Source organism: Mustela nigripes, chromosome 6, assembly GCF_022355385.1.
Source record: "Mustela nigripes isolate SB6536 chromosome 6, MUSNIG.SB6536, whole genome shotgun sequence".
Taxonomy (NCBI): Eukaryota; Metazoa; Chordata; class Mammalia; order Carnivora; family Mustelidae; genus Mustela; species Mustela nigripes.
In genome coordinates this window covers 26329068-26345814 of record NC_081562.1, presented here as the reverse complement: position 1 = coordinate 26345814, position 16747 = coordinate 26329068, and the positions used below count along the sequence as shown (strand labels likewise).

The 16747-nt window shown below is 43.9% G+C and overlaps 1 protein-coding gene across 1 annotated transcript in view; it reads left to right on the top strand.

Annotated features, from left to right (window-relative positions):
- The first annotated feature begins 6150 nt into the window (after nt 1–6150).
- Nucleotides 6151–16747, top strand: part of LOC132020253 (uncharacterized) — a 39530-nt gene continuing 28933 nt past the window's right edge. The window contains exons 1-3 of the mRNA XM_059404455.1: nt 6151–6194; nt 6637–6834; nt 13207–13346. Of these exons, the coding sequence (XP_059260438.1) occupies nt 6151–6194; nt 6637–6834; nt 13207–13346 (382 nt within the window). The remainder of the gene's footprint in view (nt 6195–6636; nt 6835–13206; nt 13347–16747) is intronic.

Sequence of the window (16747 nt, the reverse complement as noted above, 5' to 3'; positions counted from 1 at the left end):
TGGGGGTAGGAGTGGGAAGGGGGGGGCGGGGGGCGTCTTTTCTTTTTAATGATCTGTAAATGAAAGGAGAAAATGAGATTTCCAGTTGGCGTTACTTGAAAGGCCAGATTACTCAGTAGCTCTACCACATCAACTTGACAATTCATTGTTCTTAATGTCTTGGAGATTGCGTTGTTTTAATTGTGCAGGTTTTAATTGTGTGAGTGCCTATTAATAAACTGGTAAATCATAATGGCTCAAAAAATTACTGGCTTATCGTATTACATACAGATGTCCTATAGATAGATAGAGATATCTGTCTATCTATATCTATATATAATATCTACTTTGATACTGCCTGGGAACTGAACTGTGGACTTTGCTATTATCGATGATAATAAAAAGTCAATTACTGTACAGAATGTGGCCTTTCATGAGACAGTATTATTTGTTTTTTCTCATTCCTGTAGTGCATAGATTAAGGGTGTAAAATTACAGTAGTCCTTTTTTTGGAACACAATTACTAGTAGTGACAAAATGGTTACTTTCTCCAGTCAGGATAAATCGCTCAGAGGGGATGTCTGCATTACGTTTAAGACACTGAAGCTCTAAGGCCAGTTCAGGTACGAGCATCCATCCCTGAGCCCTTCATCTTTGAGAGATTGCTTAAGAAAATCCTGTGTTTAAAGGATTTAGTTGGGGGACAAAAGAGGGTGTGGTCTTTCCGTTGACGTTGCAGTGATTGAAGTGTTACACTCCCAAGGAGTATGACTTAGTCTTCTGTCTTTTTATTAATGACACATGGTATTTGTCAAATGCTTTTTTGTTTTCAATCAAGGGTTTTCATATATGTGATCTCATTTGGGCCTCACAAAAATGCTATGAAGTAGCTGGTCAAGAGAGGTGAGCCTCCTTCTGTAGTGAGATTCAGTGATTTGCAGGTGGTGAATGAGCTAGAATGTGTCTTTGGAGCCCTGCTCTTTCCACCTGGTCCCTGCTGCTTCTCCTCCTCTCTCTCCTGTGCTCCTCAAAGAAACTTGAGTCCCGCTCTCCTCTTGCTAACAGCATCGCTGTGGACAAGCTGCCCCTCTTCTCTGACCCTATACAAAAGAGCCAATGATTATCCTCTCCTCCTAGATTTTTGTGATAATTAAGGGAATAATGTCTTCCAGCGTCTCATCCAGTGCCTGGCCCTTAGTCAGCTCTCAGAAGTGGGAACTGTTTGCTTGCCGCTGTGGCTGCATACGGATGAAGTTCACAGGCAGAGCTGGTTGGTAGCTAGAGCTGAGGGCCCTGCAGGAGGACTGGGACCGTGTTTCCTGCTGAGCTTTAACATGTGATGTAATTTACTAACAGTACTGTGGGTCCAATCAAGAGAGGGACAGGCGAACAGTCCCAATCCGTGATCTGTTCTTCTAAATAATTGGGGAATCTATTTCCTCATCTTAACCTAACTCAGGATTTTTTCCAAAGGGAAAACATTGTACTTTTTAACTCTATTCCAGGACAAGTATATAGAACAGCTGAGTTGAACATGATATGAGTGCTCCAAAAGGTGACAGGGACATGTCAATCACATCCTTGTAGATGTCTGGCAACCATATTCCCTTTACTAAAGAAGATCAATTACAGGTCAACAGACAGTTCAAAAGGATGGTCTGCTGGCCTCGTCAGCTCTAATTTTCCATTTTGTAGACCAGCCATTAATTCATTATCTTGTAAAATTCTCATAGACTTTGGCCCCATGACTACACTAGTGATAGATTGTACTTCTGTGGCATCTTCCACACTGCCTGTCATTCTGAATCTTGGACTTGTTACTTCGCTATTTGTTCCCCTGAGCTTGCTAACAGAGTTCCTTTGGCTTTTGTTCTCACCACATTTATGGCCAAGGACATATGGCTGGGCTCTGCTGCATCTGACTAGATGGCATTTTAGAAACGGGTGTGATGATTAGCTAGTTCATCTTCCCACCGTTTGCTTGGAAAGCTGAATCCGTCATGCACAAAGACACTTCGGTGCTCTGTCCATCACTGGCTGCCGGGGCCGGTAGAGAGCTCTGACTTGCTGCCCTTAATGAGCGGGTGTCCCCCCCGCCCCATCACATGGCAGCCACAGCTGCTGGGCCTGTTCACGTTCTTGCAGATTTGCAGAATGCCAGAAACAGAGCATCTAAGTCACTACCTCATCTCTGCCTCTGGCTGTGGAGAGTGATGCCAAAGGCATTTGCCTGCCTCCCAGGAGAATCGGGTAGGTGACGTGCCTGCAAGGAGTCCACGTGTTTTTGCCTGGTTGAAGATTCTACGGTTCCAGAGGCTACCTACCTCCAAACAGAATTCTGAATGAGTACAGGGCAGTGGTAGAACGTTTGCAAGCACTGTCCAGAAAAATATGAAGTCTTACTCCACTCTGCTTCTGGGTGCACATGCGTGTACATTCATGAGTATGCCCTCTTACTTTTTTTAAAAAACTAGAACTTTTAGGAAGTTTTACTCAGTACAAAATAGTGCATGCCCATTATAGCAGTTTAGAAAATACCAGTGACCAAGAATAAAAAAATAAAAATTACCCCTACCCCGTCTTCCAAAGATAACCACTAGGACACCCCAGTTTTAGTCTCTATCCCCAGTTACTTTCCTATGGCTGCATATGCTTTTTGTAATGAAAACGAGATTGTATCAAAGCAACTGTAACTATAAGATGTAGTTAAAGGATACACAAAATTAAAAGATCTGATGTAGGTATCCATAATCCCAGTTTTCAAGATCTACTACAAAGCTGTAGGAGTCAGAAGTATGGGCACAAAATAGACACATGGCTCAATGGAATGGAATGCAGAGCCCAGAAACAAACCCATGCACTTATGGTCAATTAATCTATAAGGGAAGAGACAAGAATATGTAATGGGGAAAAGACAGTCTCTTCAACAAATGATGCTAGGAAAAATGGACAGTTACATACAAAGGGATGAAACTGGATCAATCACACCATTCACAAAAATCATCTCAAAATGGATTAAGGAACTAAATGTGAGACCTAAAACAAAAAAAGCTCCTAAAAGAAAACAGAGGCAGTAATCTCTCAGCCATCACCCTTAGTAATGTATTTATGGATATGTTTCCTCAGGCAAGGGAAACAAAAGCAAAAATAAACTACTGAGACTGCATCAAACTAAAAAGCTTCTGCAAAAGAAGCCATCAACAAGATGAAAGGGCAACCTACTGAATGGGAGAAAATCTTTGCAAAAGATATATCTGATAAGGAGTTAATGTCCCAAATATATAAAGAACGTATATAACTCAACACCAGAAAAACAAATAATCCAATTAAAAAATGGGCAGAAGACCTTAATAGACATTTTTCCAGAGAAGACAGGCAGATGGCCAATAGACACACGAAAAGCTGATCAACATCACTCATCATTGGGGAGATGCAAATCAAGACCACAGTGAGATGCCGCTGCACGCTGTCAGAGTGGCTAAAATCAGAAAGACAAGAAATAAGTGTTGGTGAGGATGTGGAGAAGAGGGAACCCTTGTGCATTGTTGGTGGGAATGAAAATTGGTGCAACCACTATGGAAAACAGTATGGAGAGTCCTCAAAAAAACAAAAATAGAACTACCATACAGTCCAGCAATTCCACTTCTGGAAATTTACCCAGAGAAAATGAAAACACTAGTTTGAAAAGCTGTCTACACCCCTAGGTTTATTGCAGCATTATTTACCATAGCCAAGAGACGGAAGCAACTTAAGTATCCATCTGTGGATGAATGGATAAAGAAGTGGCATATGTTTACAATGGAATATTCCTCAGTCATAAAGAAGAATAAAATCTTGCCATTTGTGACAACATAGATATAATTTTAGGGTACTAGGCCGAGTGAAATAAACCAGACAGAAAAAGACAAATGCCATAGGATTTCACTTAGATGGGGTATCTAAAAAGCAAAACAAATGAACAAACAAAACAAACAGGCTAATATGTACAGAAAAGAAAATGTTGGTTATGAGGTGTGGGGAGGGGATGTGTTGGGTGGGCAGGCAAAATAGATTAAGGGGATCACGAAGTATAACCTTCCAGCTATAAAATAAGTAACTCATGAGGATGCAATGCACAGCATCAGGAACATGATATTGTAAGAACTTCGCATAATGACACATGTTAACTGGATTTATCATGGAGATCATTTCACAATGTGTAAAAACATCAAATCACTATGATGTGCACCTGAAATGAATAGGATGTAGTATGTCAATTATACTTCAATTAAAAAATGGGATTGTATTGTACATGGTGTTTTACAATTGGCTTCTTTTATTTAACATATAGCTGTCTTTGCATGTCATTAAAGATTTTTCTATACCAGTGATTTTCATTGTCCTTTGTGTTTAGAGCACACTTTCAAGTCCTATAATTTTCGGCAACATGTTTGAAGACATTAAAAAGACTCGAGCTACTGAATGTAAGAATGTCTTTCACTGTCAAAACATCCGCCATTTTCCCACTATTTGTCTGACGCCCCCCTTTAGAACCATGTCCTTCCTTGCTTGAGCAGAGCTTTTGGCTGCTCTCACTACCGTACACTCATATCCTAAAAAAGCAAAATTGAGCACTTTCCTATAAACATTCTGGGCTTAATCTGAGCTTTTTATTTATTCCTCAGAGCAGGAAGCCCTCTCCTCTGCTCTGTGTGACCCCCTCTGCTCCGTGTTCCGTTTGTATACGCTTGTGCCGTGGCCGATCTGAACCGGTGTGTGTGGCTCTGTTCTCCACCGTCGCATTTAGCGGTGGCATACTTGCCCGCGTAGGCGTGCGTCATGATTTGTTAACCACTCTCCTATGACATGAAAGGGACCTGTAGGTGGTTTTTGCTCTGTCACTTTTATAAGCAGTGATGTGGTGCAAGGGAGTTCCTCGTTGTTAAATGTTTACCTCCTGCAGAAGCTACAATGAGCTGGATCCCTCTTTTGTTTCGTTCCAGACATATTTAAATTTTATTATCAGTTAGTTTTATTATATAGCAAACTGCCCCACCATGTGTTGGCTTAAAACTCAAATCCTGGCTTAAACTTAAGTTCACAAATCTGGGAGCCAGGTGAACTGTCTCCACTGGACTCATGCAGCTGTGGTCAGCGGCTGGGCTGGCCGAGGCCGGATGATCCAGGATGGCCTCGTTTGCATGCCTGGCAAGTAGCTCGCGGCTGCCTGCAGCAACAGAGGTGTCTTGGTCACACCTCTCCATCCACGAAGTTTGCCCTGCCTCCTTCGCTTGGCAGTGGTGGCCAGGGTCCGGCGGGCAGCAAGAGGAAAACCCTAGTGGGCAAGCACTTTTCAAGCCTCTGTTTGCCTTCATTTTACCAATAATTCTGTTGGCTGAAGCGAGTCCTAAAGCCAGCCCAGAGTCAAAGTGGGAGGGCTCTACCGAAGGGCATTGAGAGAGGGAGGGCAATAATTTGGGTCCATTTTTTGCAATCGACTACAGTCAGTATTTTAAAGTTGAGATTTCTCGGCCCTATCGACAAAGTTTGGCCACCCGCAATAATGGGCAGGCCCCTTTGCGGAGTGCTGCTGTTCTTGCCTTGGACAGGATCTACACTTCTTACCCAGCTCCTCTGCCTGCTGTGTTACCTGCTCAGCCCCCACAGATTTTTACACCTGCAGCCTCTAGCCATACAGCCGGGAAGATTCTTAGGATACACTCCCGGAAGTAGAATTGCCCAGTTTAAAGTTGCACATATTTCTAAAAATGACTTTGACTTTTTAAATTTTATAAAAATTATTTTTAAAAACTACTTTTGCTTGGAGTGAGCAATGGGGTTGGTTTTAAATGCCAGTGAATCCCCCCAAACTTCAGTGATCCCTGAGGAAGTTCTTGCTGGGGCACACACACGAGCATGTACACACACCCACGTACTGATCCCGCCACCACACACATGCGTGTATGTACACACACGCAACTGAGGCAGTAGAATGAGTCTGTCTTCATCCCTTCTTCTGGAGAATGCCCCAGAAGTGGCTCTGTTTGGAAAGGAGACTCTCCTCATTCAGTTATTCAGCAGAATTATGGAGAAGCTACTATAAACTAGGCCCTCTGCTAGGTGGGGAAGCCAAAAGATGACCAGTAAGTACACTGTCCTCCAGGAACTCACTATTTGGCCAATGAGACCAGCATGGACTGGACTGTAATCGCAACATGGTACAAAAAGGTCCACACGTGAGTGCCTAGTCTCTGGGAACACAGAGGAGAAATGATTCATCCTGCCTTGATTCAGAGGTGGGAGGCCTGGGGCTTATTTGCATGAGACTCCGTCACTTGGACACATCTCTGTGCCATTTTCCTCGCATGTAAAATTGCTCTGATAACCATACCTGTAAGGTTTTACAGGCGAGATACACAGGACACCAGGCGAGACAGGCGCAAGGCAAGTTTTATTAAAGGCGCTCTTGGGCGAAGTTCCGCGACTCAGGAGAGGAGAGTCCGGGAAGTCACGCCCGGGAGGGGGTCGAGTGGGTCTTTCATTTGGCTTAAGACAGGGCATAGGTTCACAGCCATATAAGGTAAGGTATTCAGGGTGTGGGTTCACAACAACTATATATGTTAAGGTATTTGTGGTTGGAGGGTAGGGGGAGTCCTGATGTTCCTGTTTCCTTCATAGGTATCCGTTTACTTATGGTGACCTGTCCTCAGCATACGTCCTTCCGGCGGGTGAATCATGGGTAAAGGAAGAGGGCAGCCTGGAAGATGACGGCCCGGCGGCCATTTTTATTGTCCCTCCTACATTCCTGGAGCCGCTGACCCAACTATACCCGCCTATGGCTTCAGTGAGGATACAGAAAGCTTTTAACAGTGTCAGGTACAGAAAAATGTTTTGCCAAATCGTTGAGCTGAATTATTTTAGCTATTTTTTTTTTTAAAGATTTTATTTATTTGTCAGACAGAGCACACACAAGCAGAGTGGCAGGCAGGGGGGAGAGAGAGAAACGGGCTCCCCACTGAGCAAGGAACCCAATGTGGGACTTGATCCCAGGGCCCTGGGATCATGACCTGAGCCAAAGGCAGCAGCTTAACCGACTGAACCACCCAGTTCAGTGCCCCTATTTTAGCTATTCTTACCCACTTCTACTCTTCACACTGCCAGGGTCCTCAGAAGTGTGAAGGTCAGAATCACCTTTTCCTATTGTGACTTGCAGTAGGGAAATGGAAAGTGCATGGTCCTTCAGTACTTCTACCAGGACTCTGAAAAGAAGGACTATGAACTGGTAAGCCACCTCAGAGCATATTCAGAATTGGGATGGGGACTCTGATCTAACATGTGACTGTCCTTAAATGAATACCTACCAACATCAAGCTACCGATTTGTGTAAGCTACCAGAGATACAGGGTAAAGACACAGATGCTGCCCTGTAGGATCTTAGCCTGTTGGGGAGACAAACATAACAGCCAGCAATTATGATACTGTTTGGCCAGCACTGAGCAGGGAGCAATTAAGTTGGCCGTAGAGGAGGTGGCACTTCAATGGGACTTTTTGTTGGCTCTGCCCAAGTTAGTATGTTGGTCCCTTTGGGGGATACTAATGCATATGGACACCAGAATTCCACTTAATTTATTTATTTGATATCCAATTTGACAAATAGCACTTCTTGCCATGGGTCTGCAAGATGCTTCCATGGTGGGCGCCTGGGTGGCTCAGTGGGTTAAGCCGCTGCCTTCGGCTCAGGTCATGATCTCAGGGTCCTGGGATCGAGTCCCGCATCGGGCTCTCTGCTCAGCAGGGAGCCTGCTTCCTCCTCTCTCTCTCTCTGCCTGCCTCTCTGCCTACTTGTGATCTCTCTCTGTCAAATAAATAAATAAAAATCTTTAAAAAAAAAAAAAAAAAGAACACTTTCTATAAAAAAAAAAAAATTAAAAAGATGCTTCCATGGTGCTGTCTCAAAGGAATTTAGAAATAAAGAGAATCTTATTTATAGGCTAAGACACCAATATTATCCAATTCTCTATATCAAGACAAGACGTTGAGAAACATGATTTATTTATCCACAGTAGAATTGGATCAGGCTTCAGATTTTAGGTATCGGGCATATTTGGGGGTTCTTTGTGCCATTCCTAGCCCTTAGTTCTTCCTCTGAAAGACCCACAGATTAAAATTAGATGTTGCTGGCATAGAGGGAATGTTTTTAATGTAATAACTGTCTGTTTACTTCTTAGAATCATAAACAGAGCTTAGAAGAACAGGAATGTCTATCTTGTTGGCATTTACTGTTTTTGTAGGAAAATTAGAGTCTCACAAAGACACAGTTCAGTGAGCCAATTAAGCCTTGTTTGTTAAAATTATGTAAAATATATGGCAATGATTCTGAACGCTATTATTAATTCAAAATATTGGCCACATAATCCAGGTCTGAGTACTTCAGAAGAAAAAAATAGACCCAATGTCTTGATAATATTTATATGTCTTCATTTCATTTTCATATTCTGTCTTTGACCACTGCTGTTTTTAGTGACAGATAACATTCTTAATGGAGAATATTTGTGGAAAATATTTACTATGATCTGAATGCTTGTTTTTCTCCTCACCCCCATATATATGTTGAAATTTTAACCCCCAAAGTTGAGGGTCTCAGGAGATGGGGCCTTTGGTGGTGATTAGGTCACCAGGGTGGAAGCCTCATGAAGAGACCCCACAGAGCTTCCTAGCTCCTTCCTCTGAACAGTGAGAAAACCCCAGCTCTGAACCAGAAGAGGTCCTAGAACATGACCATGCTGGTGCCTTGCTCTTGAAATTCCCAGCTTCCAGAATTGTGAGCAATAAGTTTTTGCTGTTTATAAGCTGCTCAGTCTGTGGTATTTTATTATAGCAGCACGAACAGACTGAGACAATATAAAATGAATTATTATTCTTTCCTTTGGTGGCATATAACCTCCTCCTTGTCAGCTTCTAGGAGATGAATTGACTTAATCAGGACTTTGCTGATACCACAGTCTTTGGCAGGACTTCGTGGCTCATTGCTGATCCCAGGAAAAGACTGAGAGCCTACAAATGAAGTAAGTCAGTCCATTCATACACTAGTTGTGCGCTTTAGTGCCTCAGGAATGCGGGGGATCTGGCTAGGGAATAGTTCTTTGAAGGCTCAGACATCTTCTTCTAATAGATCTTATAATAGGTCATGGTTCTTAGCCATTTAGAGGGGGCACAGATCCCTTTAAGAATGTGAAAAGGCTGTAGAATCTGCAGGAAGAATGCAGACTTCTTTGTGGAATCATTCTTTTAAAAAATGCACATGTATACACACACACACACTCAACACTTGGCATTCAATTTTTAGGAAATTCCCACTACACCAAATCCAGCTCACTTATCCCAAGAATCCTGAGTCTGTAGAGTCCCTAGCATCAGACTTCATCAGCATCTAGGACTGGTCTAGTCATTTCTCGGTTTTGTAGAGTATTTGGAAGACTTGTGTCCAACAGAACGAAGCTAAATGTTTCTGCTGGATTCACTAGCATATAATTCCTGGCATGAAGGGCTAACCATGGTTTGGAAGGAAGGTGAAACCATTTGTCTAAACCCTGATCTTAATACAGCTGGTCACAGTTCTTCTGTTCTATGGGAAGACAGGCAGGTGGTCCTCCTGAACCCACCTCTTGGAAAGGTAAGAGCTTGCAGACATGCAGTATATGACGGTCTCTAGCTTCTAGCAGCTTTCTGCCTTCATCCCCTCTCTATAGCACCAGGGATCCTAGACAGGAAAGGACTGAGACTTTTGTGCCCAGGACATTGGGAATAATTTATTTCAGGGGGAAGTTTTATAGAACGTCATCTGCTTTATATACGGGGAAATTATTTCCAACAATATCTTTTTGTCCAGCCATCTGCTTGAATCAAGTTTCTGCCAGCCTCTGGAAGAAGTAATTATTCCCTGCTCTGAAACTCAACTCCATGCTGGCTTTCTGCTGAGGGAGTGGACCCTTTGGTTGTCTGTTTTCTATTGTCAAGAGTTCTTTTGTTACTTACTATTGTCAGCTGCTTATTTTTCAACAAACACTATCTTTGAGGCTAAAAATAAACCCTCCCAACACAAGTCCTCTCTTTATGATAGTGTGAAAGATAAAATAGAGCTGTCAATTGTGGATATAATTTTATTCAGGCTATTGCAGGAGAGGGAACATTTATTAATGAGAAATGTCTCAAAGAAAATAAAAGAGGCCCAAGTTTTATAGAGGCAAGTAAACAAGGGAGTCATCCCCAAGTCTTATGGGAATCATGAGGAGGCATGGAGTTGGGCCTTATCTCAGAACAGGGGAAGGCTGGGTCTTTCTTTGTGGTGGTTAGCTATTTCTTGGAACACGAAAGTGTGGAGGATTTTTCAACCATCACTGCTTTCAGGGAGCACAGAGTTCAGACAAAGTTCACCATTGTCAAAAGTCACATCTTTTTAACTTTTAAGAACCTAAAGCAAATTTGGAAGAAAAAAAAAATGTTTCTGTAAGGTTTGGGTGTGAGGTGAAATCGGAATTCTGGCATCTTGACTGCCTGTTCTGTAAAAGACATGGAAGCTATCTCTTCATTTAATTTGGCTAAAGAAAAATGAATGGCCTGCATGACCAAAGCTTAACAAAAGGAAAAGAAGCAATGCTATTATGACTTTCCTAGAGGCATGGAGAACCCAGGGAACAATTTTCAATTTGTACCAGTCATGGGAACTCTGTGACTTACAAAAATTTATTCAACATGCATGTTTTGAGCACCTGCTGTATGCCAGGCATGGGTATATGTGCTGGGCATAGAGCATTCAGTGTACCAGTTCAAAACTTCTCCCCTCCTGGAGCTCCCTGCTGCAGAGAAAAGGAATATACAAAGGGACAATGAGAGCGAGAGGAAGGAGCTGTGTAGTTTTTAAAAAGTAGGGTCAGAGAAGGTTTCCATAAGAAGGTAACAGGAGTAAAGGCCCGAGGAAGTTAGGGAAGGAGTCCCTGCTGAGGTCTGAGGGAATCTTTTGGGTGGAGGGAAGAGCAAAGTGTGAAGGCCTCAGATGGAAACTTGCCAAGCATTTTCAAGGAATAGCAAGAAGGCCAGAGTTGCCAGAGTGCAGTGGGCAAGAGAGCAAGTAGTCAGGGTTGAGGCCGGAGAATCGTGGGAATCAGAGGCTAGGCAGTCTGATGGGCCATGGCAATGATTTTGGCTTTTACTCAGCATAACATGGGAAGCCACCAGTTGGCTTTCGGCAGAGGCATGATATCATCTAATTTATATTTTCAAAAGATCAGTCTAGTTAACGTTTTAAGAGGGCTGAGGGGAAACAGTAAAAAGGCTACTGCATCATTCTCGAGAAGACAGGGGTTCGGATCAAGATGGTCATGGTGAAGGGTAGTGATGTGTGATATACTGTTCAGGTCCCCTTCAGGAATAAAAGATTGATTCCTACAGCAGCTGGGAGGTCCCCAGCAAATGGCCTTTGGCTGTCAGCCCTCTTCAAGAGTTGCCTTCTCTGAAGAGAGCTGTTTTCCCAAAGGCATTCCCCCTTCCCAGGGCGGCCTGCATCCAGTGACGGGCCAGTAAGGCCTATAAAGGCCTGGGGCCTCATCTCTGTTCAAGACAGTTCCCAAGGGCTGTCCTAGCTCAGAGCTCAGAGCTCCTTGTGGAGGCACAGCTGGCCTTTATTGTGACCAAATCACAGCCCAACTTTTCCTCCTGCCCAAACCCATTTGCTTTCCTCCTCAGGCGTTGTTGATCCCGGGAGCATTCCTGGATAACCTTCCTGCCCACTGAGCTCTGTCTCAGAATCAAATTCCAGAAGGACACAACCTGTGACATGGAGAGGGGAGCAGGGGTCAGAAATATATTCTGAATATATTTTGAAGGTAGAATCAAATGGATTTGCTGACGGATTTGATGTGATCTTAAAATTAAAAAAAAAAAAAATCAGTGATGACACACTGAGATTTTTGTCCCAAACAAACAGAAGGATGGAATTGTTATTAACTGACATGAGAAAGACCACAGGAAAGGCAACGGTTTGGGGGGTTGGTGAGGAAGGTAGGGAATATAATAGAAATAAAAATAAACTCTTAAGATTCATGTAGATAAAAGATCAAACTCCACTTCCAGAAGGACATTCTTAACTTTGAATACTCCCAACATTATACAGTTTTAGGTAGAATCTGTTATAGTAGACGTTTCATTTAATTTGAGGAATGTGAGAGCAATTAAACATAAAAAATGTGAATACATATTTTCAGCCATTACACAATGGTTGCTAATTCATTGAGACAGAGTTGAAGTAGTTTTATAAGGGAACAAAGCCAGCCATTGGCACATCCACCAGGATATGTATCAAGAAGTTGTTTTTTCTTTCTTTTTTTTTTTTTTTTTTGTAAGGCCCTTATAACTCATAATACAGCAACAGTTCCCAAGAGAAGTTGAAGCAAAACTGGTTACAAACTTGATATATCACATACCCAGACAATAACCCCAAGGCAACACGGTAGTAAGCACAATGATAGGATACCACCTTGTACGGATAAAGCTCTAAGAAAATTCACAGTAAAGGGAAAGTCAACCGGAGAGCACAGTAGATAGAAAATGAATCTTGAGCTGGGGTTTGACGGTAGAGAGTAAGCAGAAAGGTTCGGGAAGGGTGTTTCTAGAGGAAGGAGGAATGTGAGAGAAGGCCCAGAAGGGATGATGGGTAAGACAGAGACTAGAAACAGTTGTGATGAATCTGCCTCCCAAGAAGATTACCTCAGTTGGGTAAAGTGGGGCAAGTTAGCTGACTTTTAAAACCAGGGAAGGAGTTTGGAGTTCTCCTTTTAATTCCCAAAGGGAGAGAAGATATTTTCTCAAAACTTTTAAGGTGCAGACATGCACTGTGAATCTCCAAAATGGAAATGGGTGATGTTTCCCAAACTTAATGGACATGGGAAGCTTTCTTCCCATGACGGCACCTGTTACCATCTTTGGGAAGATTGATTCTACAGGCCCAGGGAGGGAGATGACACGCAAACATGGAGTGTGTGGAGAAAACTAGTCGCTCCAAGTAACCGAGATTTTTAAAGGACACGGACAGTGTCCCGGGTGGTGTACAAACAGCCTTCATTCATTCTCATGCTCTGGCGCTTCCTCTGCCCCATTCTCAGCATATGATGGGCCCCCTGGAAAGAGACGTGTGGTTCTCTGGGGCCTTCTTTTCCTGCCTTAGTGATTGATAAGTCTGTCAATGTTTTTTAGTCTTATGATCCTTGTATTCATGCAAGGTGCCTTCCTGGCTTGCTGGCACGGCCTCTCGTTCAGGCAGGAGGTGGTGCTGCCTGTTCTTCAGCAGGCTGTGGGCGCTCTCTTTGGTCGTTGTCAGATGCCAGGTGGCACCTGTAAGACAAGCAGGAAGGAACTGCTCTTGCCCCGAAACAGCAGCCCCAAGCCAGAAGGCTCTGTCTATAGCCCCAGGCCTCTGCGCTCCGTCCTCGCTCTTGCCAGGACTTTCTGTGTGTTTGCTCTCTTCCCATTTGGGTTCTCTTTTTCTTATTCTGCTGCCTCTCGCTGTAAGCCACTTAGAACTTGAACTTGCCTTTTTCTTCTTTTCCTCCTATAGTTCAAAAATATCCGGAAATAGCTTGGTTTTGTTCATTTGTTTTGTTTTGTTTTGTTTTGTTTCTAATGGAACCTCCAGCCAGCAAGTCTAGAGGAGGAGTTCCCAGCCAGGATAGGGGGGTGGCCCCACATCCCTCCCTGCCTTTTACCAGGTGCCATTTGGAAATGTTTGGAGGCATTTTGTGGGGGGCTTGTCCACAGGCATTGGGGGGGTACTGCTGCCATGTCGTGGGAAAGGGCTGCACATAATGTGGGAGGTCACCCTACACGAGGCAGAACTGTCTTGCCCGAAATGTCAGTGACATCCTCAACCGGAACCACTTTAAGCTTCCCAAACAGCAGTCATGTGAGTGCCCCTTGGATAATATTTGTTATTGAATGTACCCCCTCCCATGTCATTCTTAGTTTAATATTTTTCCTTTGAATTTACTCACTTATAGAAATCTTTCAGCAATAGTATGTTCGGAATAATGGGTCGATGTTATTGTCTATGTATTTTTCAGTATGCATAGAAATAAATACCTAACACCTCATACAAAATATTCCTCATTAGTAACACACACGTGAAGCCTGGGAAATAGTGGGCCCTTCGTATACCCTACTGGGTGTTTGATGGGAGCATTAGCCCCACACTCCTTCCTTCTTCTGAACTATGGAGGTTTAAGCGAGTACAACTATCCCATGTTTAATGCCCCCTAAAGGTCATTTGTTTTATAAAAAGAAGTCTGTTCCACTGGCAATGACAGCATTCTCGACCCCAGCCAGCTGTGGCTTTGCTGGTTGCAGAGTCATAGGATCAAAGTGGGGCTTCGGTGGCCTTTGTCTCCTCAGACGGTCAGCTCTGTGAGGGCAGACCTGCCTCGTGTGACTCCACCTTCCCTAAGGCAGAGTCTGGCACAAGCTTCGTGAAGGGTAATGAGTCTCAGTGAATAAATGAAAACGCGACCAAATGAATGTATGCTTACCCATTAGCACTAGATAAACCATGGGACACTATAAATGTTACCGTCACCGAGTAAAAGAAAAGCCTTGTGCACATGTTTCTTCGGCAAGTTCCATAACTTCTCTGCTTCAGGTTCCTTACCCCGCAAATAGGGATAATAGTACTAACCTCACAGAACTGACATGAGGAGTCCCTGAGATCATACCTGCGAAGTACCTAGAACAGCATCAGGCATAGAATAAATGTTACAGAAATATTTGAAGACGAATGAATGATGTCTGTCTTCTACGTAGGTTTTCAATATTTGTGGAAAGAGAATCAACAAATGCTGAGTCACAGTGTTCCTGCATTCCACATCCTTGCTGCTGGGCCGTTGCTGCAGGCAGCCATGGCCACTGACGCAGAACATGCCAGGCTCCAGTGAGAGCTCTTGCTGCAATCCTCAGCACAGAAAGAACTCTCCAGAACAGGTAACCTGGGATGATGCAACCCCTGCCTCCACTTCATGACAGGTGGCACAGGAACAGTATCCTGGTATTTACTTCAGGCGATGCTAGAACATAGCCAATGAACTAAAGTCCGGCTCTGTCTCAATGGACTCATTCTGCGGGAATGCCATATTCACCTACCCTGAGCCCAGAAGTGGAAGGGGAGGCAAGAGAGGGGTTGGCGCACTGAGAGTTTCTGTGGTGAACCAGCCATAGGGAACGTGATCTTGAGTGTTTCGTGTTACTTCATCCTCTGAAAACCTCAGGAGCCAGGATTTTAGCCCAACTTCCCTTATTTCATAGGTCAGAAGCCTGGTGCTCCAGGCAGTTAACTAATCTGGCCGACGTCATTTACTACAACACATACCAGTGGCAAAATTCGAACTCAGTCCCAACTGAGTTTCCTTTCCTTTCCAGCTTGCTTGCTTGCTTGCTTGCTTGCTTGCTTTCTTTCTCTCTCTCTCTCTCTTTCTTTCTTTCTTCTAGCCCACCTGCTGGATTTTCGGTGTCGGCACCTTTCTCCCATCATTAGGACGGAGATTAAGTGAGCGATGCTCATGAAATAGACATGCCTTAACAGCTCCTGCTGCGCGAGCCCTCCAGTCACGTGATGGAGCAGCAGAGGGAGGTTGCCGTTACTGCCCAGGGGATTTCATCAAAAGCCAAGATAATCCTGGCTGAGACAGTCTGCAGGCAGGGCATGGCTCGGGTGTGAATAGAGCATTTGTCTCCTTCGCCAAAGGAAAAGGACTCTATTCATAACCTTCTCCTGATAGCCTTCTACATGAGAAAGTGTAGGAAAAGCCAGATTCTCTGCAAGAAGGGGCCTGTTCCTGTTCTCTGAGCATGGGGATTCCACATTCCATTCCTGACAACCCTGATTTCAGATAAATGGTTTAAGTTTTTTTTCTCCCACAGTTACGGATCAGCACTAAGAAGTTGTCTTAGTATCTGAGTGTACGGGGCAGCAGTCTGACTTGATCTAACTAAATGGAATCTGAGTTCCTCCTTGACTTCACTACAGAATCTCTTTGCTCTCTGTCCTCACCCCAAGGCCTTCCTTCTGTCTCTAGGGAGTAGACTCCAAAACTGTTTCCCAAGTAAAATGTCATTCGTCTCCTCTACCCTCTGAGGAATAATCCTCCTGCCCACTATAGCTGACTGTGACTGCCTCGGGCCTTCTAAACAGCTTACCTGGTTAAATCACCCCCAGGATTGGGAAGTGACCTATCTTCTGAATCCAAGCAAAGATTATGTGAAGTTGATGTTAGTCAATCTCAAGTTTGGGCTCCACATAACAATCTGAGGCATTCCCTTCCCAGCTCTGTTGGCCGTGAGCTAAATAGATCTCCAGCCATGGTGGCCTCCCTTGCCGTGCAGGGCTCACTCAGGCAGTAATGACCCCAATATTCAAGACTCAGAGTGAGTGCTTCAGCCGTAGACCCACACGTATGCATAGTCACTGCTCCAGTCTCCTCATGGAGCTTACTATCTAGTGAAAAGTTATAAGCTACAACAAATGGTAAGAAAGAAAAGATCAGGGAGCTATGGGAGCATGCTGAAAGAGGCCCACTCTCACCTAGGGGTCAGAAGGTTCCTGAGCGGACGCTCTGGTTCCCCACTCTCTGCCTCAGTACCTCAGGCCTGGTCCTGGAATTCACTTATCGGCTAGCCTTCCCTCTTTTTTTTTTTTTTTTTTAAGATTTTATTTATTTATTTGACAGAGAGAGATCACAAGTAAGCAGAGAGG